Source organism: Heterocephalus glaber, unplaced genomic scaffold (assembly GCF_053883595.1).
Source record: "Heterocephalus glaber isolate CG9 unplaced genomic scaffold, H.glaber_assembly_v1.0 deba00001788, whole genome shotgun sequence".
Lineage (NCBI taxonomy): Eukaryota > Metazoa > Chordata > Mammalia > Rodentia > Bathyergidae > Heterocephalus > Heterocephalus glaber.
In genome coordinates, this window is record NW_028258471.1 from 1,441,307 (window position 1) to 1,457,463 (window position 16,157).

The 16,157-nt window shown below is 34.7% G+C and overlaps 1 protein-coding gene across 10 annotated transcripts in view; it reads right to left on the reverse strand.

Annotated features, from left to right (window-relative positions):
* Positions 1-286: 286 nt before the first annotated feature.
* The window catches only part of Fcho2 (FCH and mu domain containing endocytic adaptor 2), a 111,545-nt gene continuing 95,674 nt past the window's right edge, over positions 287-16,157 (reverse strand). For all 10 annotated transcript variants that reach the window (XM_087203159.1, XM_087203160.1, XM_087203155.1 and 7 more), the window contains 7 exons: positions 13,406-13,517; positions 11,396-11,551; positions 10,941-11,073; positions 6,962-7,161; positions 6,190-6,254; positions 3,023-3,187; positions 287-2,722 (listed from right to left, as the gene is read on the reverse strand). In XM_087203159.1, the coding sequence (XP_087059285.1) occupies positions 2,700-2,722; positions 3,023-3,187; positions 6,190-6,254; positions 6,962-7,161; positions 10,941-11,073; positions 11,396-11,551; positions 13,406-13,517 (854 nt within the window). In that variant the 3' untranslated portion in view covers positions 287-2,699. The remainder of the gene's footprint in view (positions 2,723-3,022; positions 3,188-6,189; positions 6,255-6,961; positions 7,162-10,940; positions 11,074-11,395; positions 11,552-13,405; positions 13,518-16,157) is intronic.

Below are 16,157 nucleotides of genomic sequence, written 5' to 3' on the forward strand. Positions count from 1 at the left end.
AAATTGTGTGAGACTGTGCCCCTGATCAACTAGTCCAGAAGAAAGTCTTTGCTAAAATTTAACATCTATTTGTCTTTTAAAAATTTTTTTTATCATCAATGTGTAAAATAATAATAATTGAAAAACAATTTTGGCATTTTAAAGACATACTCCAATGAGATCTTCTTTATGACCAATGAAAGCTAAGTTAATAGTTCAATCTGTTATTGGTATAAAGTTCAAACCCAATTACTCAAATGACACACATCAACTATCAATAAGGATACAAGACACACAAGCCAAGTGATAAATTATATATTACATGTTTATTAGGGTACAACTTTTATGTAAAATTTACATTTTATGAAAAAAATCACAAACATTTACAAAATTTTGGAAGACAGATGTGCATTGTTCTAATTATAACCCAAAGTAGTAAATAATCCTTAAAAACACTTTGTTAAGAGTTTTGTGTTTACAAATTCCTGGTTAAAGAGACAGCTACAAAGTTTTATCACTATACATAAGCAAGAACCAGCTTGCTAGATACATTTCCCACTGAAAATCTACTGGTATTTTTTACACCATTAGTGGATTTTTAAATGAAAAAAATCAATAAAACTCATATGGCTTCAAAATTGTAACCTGTATCCAATATAAATTTATGTATCAACACTTGGTATGAAGACTGTGGTAATTAAAAAGTGCAGAAGTTTAACCATTTCATTAATTTGCACATTTTTAGGTAATACTTTATTTAAAAAAACATGGTGAGTGTAATAGTGTCTGAATTCCAAGAATAAAATATTAACTGCACAATAAAAGCAGTTTGATTGCAAGGCAGATTTACAGTTAAAATTCCAGTAGAGCCTGCAATTGGCATTTAAAAGAGAATAATATAAGATTTAGAAATTCTAATTTTGCTATTTAGTACAGACTAAAATTTTAGAAAATTGTCTTAGGTATTGCTCTAGTCAAATCTAAATTTAGAACTGGGCTATCACTGAATATATAAAAATACACAGGTTGTGTTATATATTGTGAAGGAGTGAATTTTCTGCTATATTTAATATAGCAAGATGTTACATAAATGTCTAGGAATAGGGGTTTTATTTTCTGTAAAGCTCAACAGAACAATTAGGGTTTACATAAATTATCTTATGTACCACAAGTTATCATTCCAACTATGCAAAACGAAGAGGACTGACATTTATCATCATAAATAATTCCCACTTCTAGATTATGAAACTTTTGACTAAAATATGTCATTTCTTCAATTAATCAGAATTTGCTACAAAGTCAAGCTTTGCACTATTTAAATGTGCGGCCTATTTTAAGAAATGCTTAGCTCAATCTATCACTTTAAATAATTTACCTATTTTTACCATGTGGTAAAAACAGAATAACAATAAAATACAAATTGGTAATTTTTCTGTTGAAATGAAACAAAAAACAGTACTTCTCTCCTGCTGCCAAAATTCTTTTTAAAAATGTACTCCTCAGAAAATACTACAGAACTCATGCTTCACAATGTAATTAGTAAATAATGCGTAAATTTTTAATGACAGAGACAAGGGAAATGCTAAATTGAGAGTTAAAATACCAGTTACCAATCTGCCATCACAGTTTTTCAGAATTTATGTTTCACTTTTGATGAGGTTAATGTCAAATATCTGAAGGTAATTTTTTTCACCAGTAAACATACACCATTAGGGTTATCTCTCTTTTCGGTGGCTACAGTGCACCACTAAAGAAGTGAGCCAAGGTTTTTAAATATAAACTATCCTTTAGTTATTCTGAATTCCCTTCCCAATTGCAGGTCAAAAGTATTCACAAAAATTGCAAATGTCCTGCAAAAACTATTTGACCACTGTAATATTCTGAATTGAAGATTCAGACTGTGAGAAAAAAAGTGAGGCACGTTAATGCACACAAACTAGATAGGCACATTTCTGGTTTTTGTTATTGATTTAAAAGGCACGTATTATGCAATCCATATAAAAATAAATTAAATCTACAGCATTAATTCATCAAAACAATCACAACTTCTATAAAGTTAACTGCAGAAGTAAATTCTCTGCTTTTGCAAGCTTATTTTAAAACACATTGCACTTGAGAATTTTTTAAAAATCATACAAAACACCATTTACACTTTATTAATGTTTATGAGAATCAAATTATATATTTTTTGCATATCACGAGGACTCTGCTCTGATTAACTTATGGCACATAACTCAATCTGATTGAGTGCTCTGAGTTAACATTATCTAAAACTTAGAATTCACATTGTTTGTATCCATTCAAGATCAAACTTATGAAATCTCAAAACTTTGTGACTCTACAAATTTATGGAAAGCTAAATAATTTTGTGCTTGCTCTCCTGAAATTTTAGACCTGATGTTACACTATAACTCCCTTTCTTCAACATAGACACTGAAGATAATTTAAAATTTCAGCCTATGAAAACTTTATTTTTATTGAGAATATGAAGAAATGTGTTCCTGAATATTGCATTTGATCATTTGCAGTGTAAAAAATCATTTCAGTGCTATTTCTTTCAATGACTCACTTTAAAAGTGCGATTTAATGTTTGTAGTCAGTTCTCAAATATATCTAAGTTTGAAAGACAACATACGAGTTAGAATAGTGTTTAGAAAGAACAGGTAATGCAGAATGGCAGGTTTGTACTGCTCCCTCGAGCCATCACTTTCCCAGGTTGATCAACAATCTGCCAAGTATCGTCCTGAAAAACAAGCAGACCTTTGCAATTACTGTTTCAAATATACATTTCTCACTTCAATCACAGAGAACTCCAGTTCCCATCTGCTGTTTACAATACATTAGAATCATATCACAGGTGTTCAGCTATGACAACCATGGGAACTCTCCCTACCAGGTGTGTCTCTAATTTGGCACTTTATACCAAGAGTCAAAAATTCTTTGTCATGCCTTTAGATTATGAACTGTTGGACAGTTGTTTAGTAACTGTTAGAATCCAAATGTTTCCTATGGACATTAAAAAGTTCAAAATCTCCCAACTTACCAGTGGCAAACCGCTTCTTTACTAAGGAAAGCCTATAGCCACTGCCAACAAGTTCAATATCAACTCCTGAGAGGGTACTTCCCTCGCTGAGGAACTGAACTGCAAGTGTTGTGGGCTTACTGGGACCTTCTGAAAGATCAAATTTTGCTCTGAGGGACCCAGAACCTAAAAAGAAAAGAATAAAGAACTTACATGGGATAAAATATATTGCATACCAAATAAAATCAAATGAGCACAGACACCAAATTATATCCGTTCTATGTTAAATTCATGAGATGTGTAAACAAATCACTTTCAAAAATCAGATTTAATTCAGTGAATCTAAATTTTCATTAAATATGTAATCCTAATCCATCCTTCTCTTTTACTTAATAGTAGTCTTTAGAGGTGTTTACTCTCATGTTGAAGTGGATCAAAAAAGAAAAAAGTAATTATGAGAGGGAAATCCTGGAAGGGGTACAGCCAGGACAGGTACAAAGAAATAACTGCTGAGCACCAGATCATGGGGAAGGGATAGGGAAAGAAGGAAAAGTGGCTACTGTTGGGAAGTTGGTTAACATTACCTTTTTTTTGGTACTAGGGATCGAACTCGGGACCTTGTGCTTGAGAGGGAGGTGCCGGAACCACTGAGCTAAATCCCCGGCCCAATATTACTTATTTACTATTTGTTTTTCTTTTTAAATTTTTTGTTGTCTAACATTATGCCTTACATATTTCAGAAGCCCTTTCCTTTTTTGGGGGGTACCAGGGATCAAACTCAGGACCTTGTGCTTGCGAGGCAGGCGGCAGCACCACTGAGCTAAATCCCCGACCCAGAAGCCCTTTCTTTTTGATACATTTAGTTGGATCATCTCACTTTAAGAGCATGGCATAAACAGTAAAATAATAATGATGAATACGATAAATGCTGTGAAGGAGCTCTTGGGAGCTGTAGGCACAAAAGCACAGATCTCTACTGGAAACTGTAGGTGGTGCTGGTGATGATGGTGTGTATTTAAGGCAGAAGTAACTAGACACAGAGACTGGGAACTTATGCCAGCACAATGCATTTACAACTCCATCTATACTAGAATAGCAGGACAACAGACACAAGTGGAGAACAGCAGCAGAAGAGAACATCACCAAGGACCAGGCCCTGTTAATAAGTGTAAGATATAAGTATGGGGAATCACCCAAGATATGGAAGACAAGAATATCTGATAGGAGGGGAGGGGCAAGATGAAAAGTCAGGAATCCAACTGCAAGTCAATTGAACAGTTTAGGATTCTAAGTGATAGGAGAAGGGGATCTGAACTAGGGCCAGGGAAAGGAAAGAATGGAATGCAATTGAAAGATAGCTAGGAGTTGGAATCAAAATGTGAGAAAGAAGTAGGAGTCTAGAAGGTTTCTGGTTAAGGCAAGTGGACAGAATTGCTGGGTAACAGGAGAAAGGCCTTGTGAACCCCTATAGAGAAGTTTAACACTACAGGGCAGGGTGGAGCAAGATGTAAAACACCAATTCATCCTATACTACTATGCCTAGTGGCATACATCAGAGTAGAGATGAACTACTGCCTAATTCTTAACCAAATGTCCAGTCTTAACAAGCAATGCAGTTCTGTCAAAGTCCTACCATATGCATAAAGCAGGCACCTTGGCAATCCTTAAAATTTGGAATTATTTCCTGTCCCTTTTCTAGGAATACTGCCAGAACAAGAACAGATTTCCATTTTACAGTATTTGGAGTTGGGTATTTCTTTGCAAAGGCTCAACTAAACCACATCAAAACCATATTTGTAAGATTTTTCCATTTCCTCACACAGATATCTCATACCTGAATAGTAGAGAGAAACTATTAAAATATCTGGTCAAAAAAATTAGGTCTTATTTTTGAGAGAACAAGTCCCTTTCTTGGTTAAGAATTTATAATTACAGTATAGTTCCATTAAATAGGGAAACACTCTCTTCCTTATTAGCTAGTTTTAAGTTGCCAATGTAAGTAGGATTTCTTATTTACTTCCAGTTTAACTAGGCAATTCAGCATGGTTTCCACAATGCCATATTGCTAGGGTATAAATCAATACAACTGACCACCTTAAAACTAGTAAGCTTTAAGTGCCAAAGACCAAAAAGGAACTGTAGATTAGCTTGGTTATTTCACCCAAAGTATGGGTCAGTTAGTAAAAGTCTGATTCCTCATAATAGGTATAAGTGCACAGATAATACAAATATTCATGGACCTTTACACATAACTATTAGGAAAAACTACTGATACTATTAAATGCTCAAAGTGTTCAAAAAGAAATAGATGAAAAGCAAAAACAAACAAGAAACCCTACTCAACAGAAATTGCTGCAGGCTAATTAGGCATTCAAAGGGATGTAGGAGATTTTAATTATGAGAAAATGAGACTATCTACTATTAAAGACTTGATTGTCCTGGGAATTATGTCCTAATTTTAAGTTGAGTAAGGGGAGATATTAAGGGTAATCAACTAGCAGACACTTTTCTTTTGCACTGTGAACACAAAAAGATGCAGGCTTAGTAGGAGGAGGCAATTAACTTGCTTCTCCTTAAAATGTAATTGAAGGCTGTTGATGTTAGTTCTAATGGGGGAAATGACCAGAATGCAAGATGTGAGTAGGGAGGAGGCTTTTTAAATCCTGGAAGCTTCTACAACACAGTTTCCTGGGGGCCAAGAGGACATCATTAACAGAATAAATTAATGTGTTAAATCAGTTTCTATTAGTTATGAGGTTACCTACCTCAGAGAGACAGTTCTATTACTCTACATTTATTAGATACTTTTTCTTAATGTTGGCACTTAAATATAAAAAACATTTATATAAAGTAACAAGTTCATTTTCTTGCAAAGAGAGCATTTTCAATCTAGAGAGGAAAAAGGTCTAAATTTTAGCTAGTCCATTTTATATAAGGTATTAACTTCCACCTAGTGGTCAGTTCTAGAACTGAAGGCATGAAGTTGTAGGAAGAAAACTTTCCATAAACATGCCTCAGAAAAGCAATCAGGCTGTGGGTATAGCTCAATGATAGAGTGCTTGCAATAGCACACAAGAGGCTCTGGGTTTGATACCTAGCACTGAGGTGAGGGGAGGCAAGGGGAAAGGAAAGAGAAATCCATTTTCAGTGATATCATATTGTAAACAAAAAAGCATGCACACACTTACCTCCATTTTCTGATTTTTCTGAAATACCAGACAATTTCCAAAAGGCTTTCATTTGTTCTGCATTCCTGTAATGATAAATATCTTCAGATTAAGTGTCTAATATAGTACTTTAGACAATGGATGAGCACTCCCAAAATAAATGCATTTAAAATATTTTCACTATCTCAGTGTAGTGTGACCTGGTAAAAATGTGTTTGATATAGCATTAAGTAAAATGCTGTATTTTTCTCAGTTAATGGAAGTTTTACCAGACTATAGGACTCCCCTCATTTGTACCGGTCAGGAAAAGGAAAACATGTATATGGGGCTCAGTATCTTAATTAATCAAGAAAAACATTGTTATGAAATGATGGAGCAAACACAAAGAGCTGTTAGAGTGCATACTAGTATTACAAGAGGAAACAAGGGAGGTAGTTAAGAGACAAGAGTTCTAATACTACTGAACACTAGTAATAGGTGCTCCTACAAAAATGCCAGATGCTATATTTAAAATAATTATTATCACTGATTTTAAGAGGCTAAGCAATTTGTTTAAGGGAAAGTTAGTAAAGAACCATTCAAATCTGGTGGTACTTACAGTTAAACTAGTTTTGTTTTCTGTGGACTGAGGCTACTGTGGTTTGACTAGTAAAATGAATAGCAACTTTTATAGCATGGCTTCTACAGAAAAATGCACCAAAACTTTTCAAAATTACAACTTTTAGAACTTGGGTTCTAAAAGTTGGGGACTGAAACAGAAATGTGGCATGAATTCACAAATATATTTATTTACCATACTGCAGGGGGAAGAGACTGCATATTTGTGACTCCTCCATCCACTGGTACTACCACCTGTATATTGGAAAGCACACTAGGAGCCATCATGGCTTCTGGATTATATTTATAATCCACTCTAAGATCTGTGGTGCTGGCACTACATTTCCAGTATGTTGCGAGATTCAAAGGAGTGGACTGAATGCCATTTGATGATACCTTTAAAGAGAAAAAAAAAATTGTCTTTGGTCTGAAGAGTAAAAAAGTCATGCTCATGGTACAGATACTTGGACATAAGAATTTACAGAATCAAAACTATCTAACAGGACTATCTGCTGCTAGGCAGAGTAAAGCAGACTCATCTCAAAGGAATAAGGGTCACCTTAGTTTGTGGACCGGGAAGACCTATATCAAAACTGTCATGGTGTTTGTTTATAATGTGTGTTCCATGGGATCCAACTGCAGAAAATCTGACTCAACAGCTGAAGGACAGTGTCAAGAAACTGGCATGTTATCTGGTGATTCTTATTTATTTGTATAATATCTGAGAACTTTTCAAAATTCAAAATAGTATTCTAAAACTATTTATGAATTACAACAATTTAGATTTAAAACAAGAAAAAAGGAAGGTTGACCATATAGTTCCACAAGCCTGGAATTAGAATATTTCAAATATTTATAATCATATGACCCATGGTCAGTAAAACAATTCTTTCCATTTCTTCAGCTCCTTGTTCAGATGTCTCCTTTTCAACCCATTTCAAAGGCTACCCTGACCACTCTGGTTTACATTTTCACTGAAAAAAAAAATCAGATGTTCAATCTTTCTTATTTTACTTTATACCTTTTCTCCATACAACTTACTAACATACAATATTAATATGTTTACTGCCTCCCTGTTCTACTCCAAGCAATTAGGAAGCACTGAATAATATATGTCTGCTCAATGAATACCCTGTAATAAGCTTCAAGTCAACTTACATGGCAACGGTTTTTACTCTTTAAGCACAGTATTTATTTTCTAGAGATATGCCATTTTAATTTCTTCACTCTACAAGAAGTTCAAACAATGCAGAAATATATAAAACAGGAAATTTATCTCTTGGTAGTTATTTTTAGTGGTGTTAGGATCAAATATAGGGCCTTGGACATTAAGCAAGAGATGTACAGCTAAGCTACACCCCCAACCATCCCTTCTCACTGCACCACACAGTGGGACATATCCTCCCTAATTAAGTATATGCAAACACGAATCCATCTCATTCTTTTTAATGGCTTATAATTCATCTGATCAAGTCCTTCCTCTCCTGATGTGTATGTACTTAGTTGGTTCCCAAGCAATGCTGCACCAAATATCTGAAGAACAGATTCTTGGAGTGGAAGAGTTGAATTAAAGGTTACACCTATCCAACAATCTAATACAACTGCCTTTGTGTAGATTTTGAGTTAGGGATTGAGCTTAATTTCTTTCCCAAAATATCTGAAGCATTCTATTAATTCATACTGCAATTTTTCATTCCTGTGATATGATGGGCTAAAACTATTATTTCATCACTTAAATATTCATTGTTCAGTGACATGGAGCATCTTTCCATAAGTTACCTGTCTACTGAGTTACTCATATTTTACTAATTTATAAGGGCTCTTTGGGGTAAGTCCTTTAGTCTCTCCTATGTATTGCAAATACTTTTCCTTCATAATACTGATTGTTTAAGGGTTTTTAAAAACAAATATTTTATGCACACACTTTCATTATCTCTCTTATATACCTTTTAGGTTTTAGATTATACTTAGGTCTGCTACACTTTGAGATTAAAATATATACTAAATATATAGTATGTATACACACATATTTACACAGACACCCCTCTAACAACCACATTCCATTCCTGTGGATAGGTCATTAAATGAATTGTTTGCTAAATGAGGAATTGTATATAGTATGTACATTATAATATTCAGAAAAAAGAATGGTCAAAGGAAACTCCAATTTGATGACTTTGCTTTTATTTGCATAACTCGTACATACAGTACTGTGATGTATAACAACATAAAACTACAGTACTATAATACAATCAGCAAAAATTATGGTACTGTATAAACAAAGTGTATTATACAAAAAAAGGACATTGAGGCTCTATAAACAAGATGTACAAAACTGTACACACACACACACACACACACACACACACACACGACGTGTCATTAAGTCCAAGCTGCAGGTTGTGTAAGTCTGAACAGCATGCCTTGGTTATAAGCCTGAATAGTCATTAAACAGGTAGGTCATTAAATGAGGAATATATATGTCTATATATACAGATGTATAGATATACACATACACATATATGTTCATTCATGATTTATTTTAGTCCCTTCGTGATTTCATTTATTATTATTAAACCTTTTTGGTACATAAAAGTTTTATTTTGAGTTAGGGATTCAGCTCCCCCAACCCCCAAATGTCTAGCTTGCTGTATCCGTATCATTTACTGAAAAATTAATTATTTCCATTATGTCTTGAAAGACAAAGTACTTTGCTGTATAAACCATTTTCTATTTATTATTAGATCTATTTCTGGATACTTTAATCTGTTCCATTCATCTGGCCAGCTACTGCTGTACCAGATCCAAACTATTCTAAATACTATCACCTTATAACGACCTCCCACTGATGCTAAAATGTTACTTCATTTTACTGTTTAAAACATTTCTTTTTGTTTTTTGAGACAAGGTCTCACTATGTAATTCAAGGCTTCAACTTACTATGTAAGTTGTCAGGCTTCAACTTACTATGTAGCCCAGGCTGTCCTTGAACTCCCAGTGGTCCTTCTGCCTCAGCCTCCTGGAATGCTGGGATTACTGGCACATGCCACCATATTGGGCTACATTTCTTGACTTTTTTTTTTGGTACCGGGTATCGAACTTGAGACCTTGCACTTGCAAGGCGGGCGCCGGAAGGAACCATGGAGCTAAATTCCCGGCCCCTTAACTTACTTTGAGAATGTGAAAATGACTATCAAGTCTCCAATCACAAACAAAGATACACTTTTACTGGATTTCTGATCCAGATTACATTAAATTTATAAGTGAATTTAGAGAGAGCTCCACTTTTTGCAACATGAATTTTATTTTTCTAAATATATCAATTTATTAAATGAATATTTTCCTTTCTAAATATATTCAAGTCAAGAGATTATGGTACAGTGGTGCCTCAGTTCATGAATGCAATTCTCTCCACAATTCTAGTCACAACCTAACTTGGATGACAATGGAATCAAATTTCCTCATAAGGTCAACATTGTACCTAACTATTGAATTTGATCTGGTTCTCATCCAACTTGATTTGCGACCAGAATCATGGAAAGAATCAAGTTCATGAACCAATGTACCACTGTATATTTCTTCCTGTTTTTTATTCTGAGTATTTTTCTCTATTTTCTAACTTTTAAGTTAGTAATTTTCACACTGATTTTTAAACTGGCTACTTTACTAAATTCTCCTATGCCATAATAGTTTTTCAATTGATTCTCTTGAGTTTTCTAGAAATATATCATCTGGAAGTGATTAATTTTGGGTCCTCTTTTCCAATGTTTATTACCATTTATTTCATTTTCTTATCCAACTATACTGCTAACACATCTAGAAAAACCTTCAATCCTGCTAGTTATTAAAGGAATAATGAATGTCTGCTGTATCTGACTTTAATTGACTGCTTTAGGTGTTTCGTTGTTAAGACTGATGTTGCAAGCCTTTTTGGATCAAGTATAAATTAATATATTTATATTTACTCGGTATTTTAATCATAAGCAGATGGTAAAATTTTTATTAAGCTGGTTAAAATATCTACTCATCTATTAACAGATTTTCTAATTCTGTAAAAATCCCTGAATGCCTAGCATGAACCTCATTTGGCTATGATATATTTATTCTTTGAGTGACATGTTAGCTCCCACTTGTTAATGTTTTAATTTAGGATTTTATAATGACATGACACTCACCTGATACTTTAATACGTCTACATTATAGTAAGAGGCAGCTGGATTTTGCTCGGATAGCTTCTTGAGGTAGAGAGTAACAGCTTGCATGTTCATCCAAAAATCTTTTGTGTTAGAATCACACTGTGATGGATCACTGCATGTGTAAAAAACATTTTTGTTATTTTACCTGACTCATCTTTTCTCCTCTGCCTCTATGTAATAATCTTCTGAACTGAGGAAGATTAGTAGAAATGAACCAAAAGAAGGATAAGGGAAAACTAAGATTAGAGGATAAAGAATGGAACACAGCAAAAGCTTGACTGAAAGATAAAGACAGAGTGACAAAAAAAAAGGTTTAAAAATAACTATCACTAACACCAAAAACAAAATAAAAAGACAGCAGAAGGTCACAGATAATTTTGTATTGTCTCCAGCTGAATACTACTGTTTCAAAGCAGGAAAACATTTACACAAACCTGAATACAAGTTGTGCATTTGGAAGAATTTGCTCAAGTCTGTTGATATTTTTCACCCTGAAGCACAGCACAGCTGGAGAGGGATTGCTAGTGAAGACCTTAATAATTCCACTTGGAAATGATATTGTCACATCACCAGTGATCTTCACAATACACCTGAAATTGGGGATGTTGACAAGTTATTAAATAAGATGCTTTAATCTCCACTTAAAGCATATATAAGTAGTTATAATAATATATAATTATACATAATACATATAATTATTATATATATCCTTTATTATAATTCTACTTATTTATTCAATTTGATTATAAAAAAAGATTCTATACAAAATGCCACAGTCATCTAAGCATCATCTTTTCCTGGCATTAAACTCCAAACATGAATACAAGCACACTGATAATGTTTCTTTACTTTTTTGTGGTACCTATTTCCTGGATGACCTCTAAGGATACTTCTTCCCTGGTAACACTGTCCCTAGTTGTAGCTATTTCCCCCTCTTATGGCCTACACAGCACTGGGTCATGTATATGTTTCCCTTATTCCTCACTACCTCTTCTAGCCCACTATTTATTCTTCCTTTGAAACTCATGTATTAGACTGTACTACTTATGGGCTGGAGATGTAGCTCAGTGGTTGAGTAGGTGCTTAGCATGCCTGAGGCCCTGAGTTCAGTTCCTGGCAGAAAAAAAACAACCCCCCAAAACAACCAAGTACTACTCATTATCCCATTCCTTTCGACTCATCTTCAACACTCAACTTGCTGAAAATCTGAGCTCCTGGATCACTGCCAGTCTGTTTTTGCTCTACTACTCCTATCATAAGGTTTAATGATTTCAATATCCACCCAGATGGTCCTTTTAACACCTGCTCTACTACTCCCATCATAAGGGTTAATGATTTCAATATCCACCCAGATGGTCCTTTTAACACCTGGTCACTTAGTTTCTTTCAGCCTCTTACCTCTCATTACCTGTTCTTCAGCCTCTCCCAGCTATGCCACACAGCCACTCCATAATCTCAGTTTCACACTCCCAATTCATCTACTCACCACTTTTTATTTTTGTAACTCATTCTGTCTAGTACATCTTTAATAATTCTCTAACCTCATCAAAATCTCAACAATCCACTCTTCTTATCACCGTTTTCATTATTCTTCATTCATCCATTAAATCCTCATTTCCTCCTATTTTTGGATTCCCAGGCCCATCGTTAGATAATCTGCTTTGCATATATCCTCCACTGCTCTTCTTTCACTGTGCTTGACCATGTAAGTCTTAGCTAAATCCAGCTCCCTACCCACATCTGTATAGCTGAATGTACTAGAAGAAAACATAACCACACATCCCAAATTCTTAAATGGCCCCCTTTAATTCTGGTAATCCAACCTGGTAATCCAGCATGTTTTTATCTAATCACTCTTTCTTTCCTAGAATGTTATTCCTCCAGATTTGCACGGCTTGCTCTTACACCTCTTTCAAATACTTGGTTAAATTAACCTCAAAAAAATTTTCCCGTCATTCTTATTTCTTGCTATAATACAAGTGCAGCAGGAGCTTTTTGTTTTGAAGAATCCTTAGCACTTATCACAGAGTCTTACACATAGTAAGTGCTCAAGTATTTAGTGAACAAATGTATGTGAAATGAATATTATTACACAGGAAAAATATTCACCCAAACTGATTTTCTTAAAAGCAAAAGATGAAACCACCTCTGCAAGAGTCACACATTATTTTCTAGGAAATGTCACACTTTCACCAAAGACACACCATCAAATGTGTCATAATGGTCAATCAGCCCGGGCAATAGTGTAAATACACTGGGGGTAAAAGCTACCACTTAGTGCTGATTTTAGTAATTTTTTTAATCTGAAAGACAATGCTTAAATGACTAAATAAGGAAGAAGCAGGTAACAAAAAGAAAACCCTACTCTACAATAAATTAAAATATAACTCTTAAAATTTGCCCCCCCCCAGCACACATTACACATGTACATTTAAAAAACTAACTTGCTGGGATCTGCTCCTTTAAAGTAGGCATTAACAGATTCCGTAAGAGCAATTGCCACAGGTAACGTGTCCTGGTTTCCAAGGCTGACAGGGCTGGGACCTCGAGACACACCTAGAGTACATACAATTAATTTGTTAAATCCTTCAGAAAGATACATATTAAATACCAAGACAGATTCACATTGTCAGGTTGTCACAAATGACTCTATTACTGGTTTCAAACAGTATGCCCCAAGCAGAAACCTAGAGATTAAGAAATACAACATAAAACAAATTAAAACATAACATAAAGGAAAACAACAATCAGGAGGACATATCATACTGACTTAAATGGAAAGACACAGGATGGTTAAGGAATATCAGAAGGAAAAGCCTTTGATTTAAAGTGTTAAAATTACTACTATGACTTTCAAAACTTTCAAATGCCAAATTCTTTCTGGTTATATTAATCACATACTTCAGGGCATTAAATTGGATTTTTTGCATGTAAGTTATTTCTGTTCAACAGTCATGTTTCTTATGGTACTCACTACTATTGTAATTTTCTTATATTTTGATGCTTGCACAGCTTGAGTATTCTTTATCTGAAACGCTTTGGACCAGATGTATTTTAGATTCTGCAGTTCTTCAGATTTTGGAGTATTTACATAGAATTTAGAAGCTGAGCATTTCTTTTTTATTTTAATGCAATATAAGTAGATAGTAATAAAGAAAATATAAAAATAGTTCTACAGAAAATTTCCGTAACAAAAATAGAGAATAACCAATGGTAAATATACCATGTATCATGATCTTAAAAGAATATATTTTCATTTGTTAATCTAGCTCTCATTTCCTAATGGTACTATACCTTTTTTGCATAAAACATTTTATTAAAAAAGTATCTCATGCCGGGGATTTAGATCAGTGGTTTCGCCGCCTGCTGCGCAAGCGCAAGGACCCAAGTTCGATCCCCGGTACAAAAAAAAAAAAAAGTATCTCACACTTGGTATAAGTTTGAACAGTTTCTTCCTATTTCACAATGTATTTTGGTCTTTATTTGTACTTCCAGTTTCTCACACCAGAGAGACAATGAAATATTTACATGTGTGTTCAATTTATTTTACTTAAGAGTATGTTCTCAAGGTGCATCCATTTACCTAGGAATGTCTCAAGTTCGTCCTTTATGGCTGAATAGCACTCCATTATATAAAAAAACACAGCTTTTTATCCATTGATTGGTTGATGATTTAGGTTGTTTTCAAGATGTAGCTATTACAAACTCTGCTGCTATAAACATGGCTGTGTATATATTGCTGTGGTAGGATGCTTTCAATTCTTTTGGAAAGATACTCAGAAGGGGAATAGCTAGGTCAAATGGGACCTCTAATCCTAGTTTTTTGAGGAATCTCCACTGACTTCCACAGCAGTTGCCCCAGTCTACACTCCTGTCAACAGTGGAGAAGGGGTCCTTTCCCCCACAGCCCCGCCAGCATTCTTTCTGGAGATGGAATCTCAGCATTGTTTTAATTTACATCTCTTGAATGACCAATGATGCTGAACATTTTTTCATTTATTTGCCATTTCTAATTCTTTATCTGAGAGGTGTGTATTCATTTCAGATGCTCATTTTTGGATTGGGTCTTTAAATTTGGGGGATGGTGTCTGATTTTTTTCAATTTTTTTTTTTTTTTGGTACCAGGGATCGAACTCGGGACCTTGCACTTGTGTGGCAGGGACCAGAACCACTAAGAGGTAAATCCCTGGCTCTCAATTTTTTATATGTTCTAGACATTAGTCCTTTGTCTCAGGAATCACTGACTTAAATTTTTTCCCACTCTATGGGTTGTCTTTTCACTCTGTTGGTGATTTCTTTTGCTCTGCAAAAGATTTTTAATAAGATGAAATACCACTTCTTGATTCTTTATGGTATTTCCCGTGTGGTCTGGGTTTTGTTCATAAAGTCTTTGCCTACACCTATGTTCTCCAGCATTCTACGTATTCTCTCTTGGAGCAGATTAGGTGTTTCTGTTTGAATATTTAGATCTTTGACCAATTTTGATTTTAGTTTAGTGCATGGTGAGAAACATGGCTCTAGTTTTAGTCCTCCACAAGTAGAAAGTCAGTTTTCCAGCACCATTTATTAAAGAGGCTTTCTTCCAGTGAACATGTTTGGCCCATCTGTCAAAGATAAGGTGGCTGAGTGTGTTAGGGGGTGTTTCTATACCTTCTAATCTGTCCCACTGATATTCAAGTCTGTTTTTTTGCCAGTACCATGATCCAAAATCTGAAACTTTGAATGTTGCAACATTCAAAAAGTTTCTGATTTTGGAGTATTTCAGACTTCAAATTTCCAGATTAGAAATGTTCAGTCTGTATTACAATCCCACATTACCCTTCCTCAATAATATTTGGTTAATTCCATATACAATTTTTAAAAATTAATTACTATTATTAGATAATGTTATGGTTTGTAATATCCCCAAGCCTCTATATGCAAAGAGGTGAGGCTTGTGGAGGGTGAGTAGATTAAGGGAGCAATATAGTTGCTTTGCTGTTAGGAGGTGGGGGGTCTGGTCTAAAGCAGTGGGTCCCTGAGGGTATGATCTGGAAGGGTTACTCTCTGCTTTTTCTGCTTCCTGGCCACCATGACTTCAGCAGTTTCTCTGACCAAGCCTTTCTAGGCTTGGAGCTAGCTGGATATAGACTGAAAACATGAGGCAAAATAAAAGTTGGAGGTATCAGGTACTGTATTCCCGTGATAAGAAAGTAA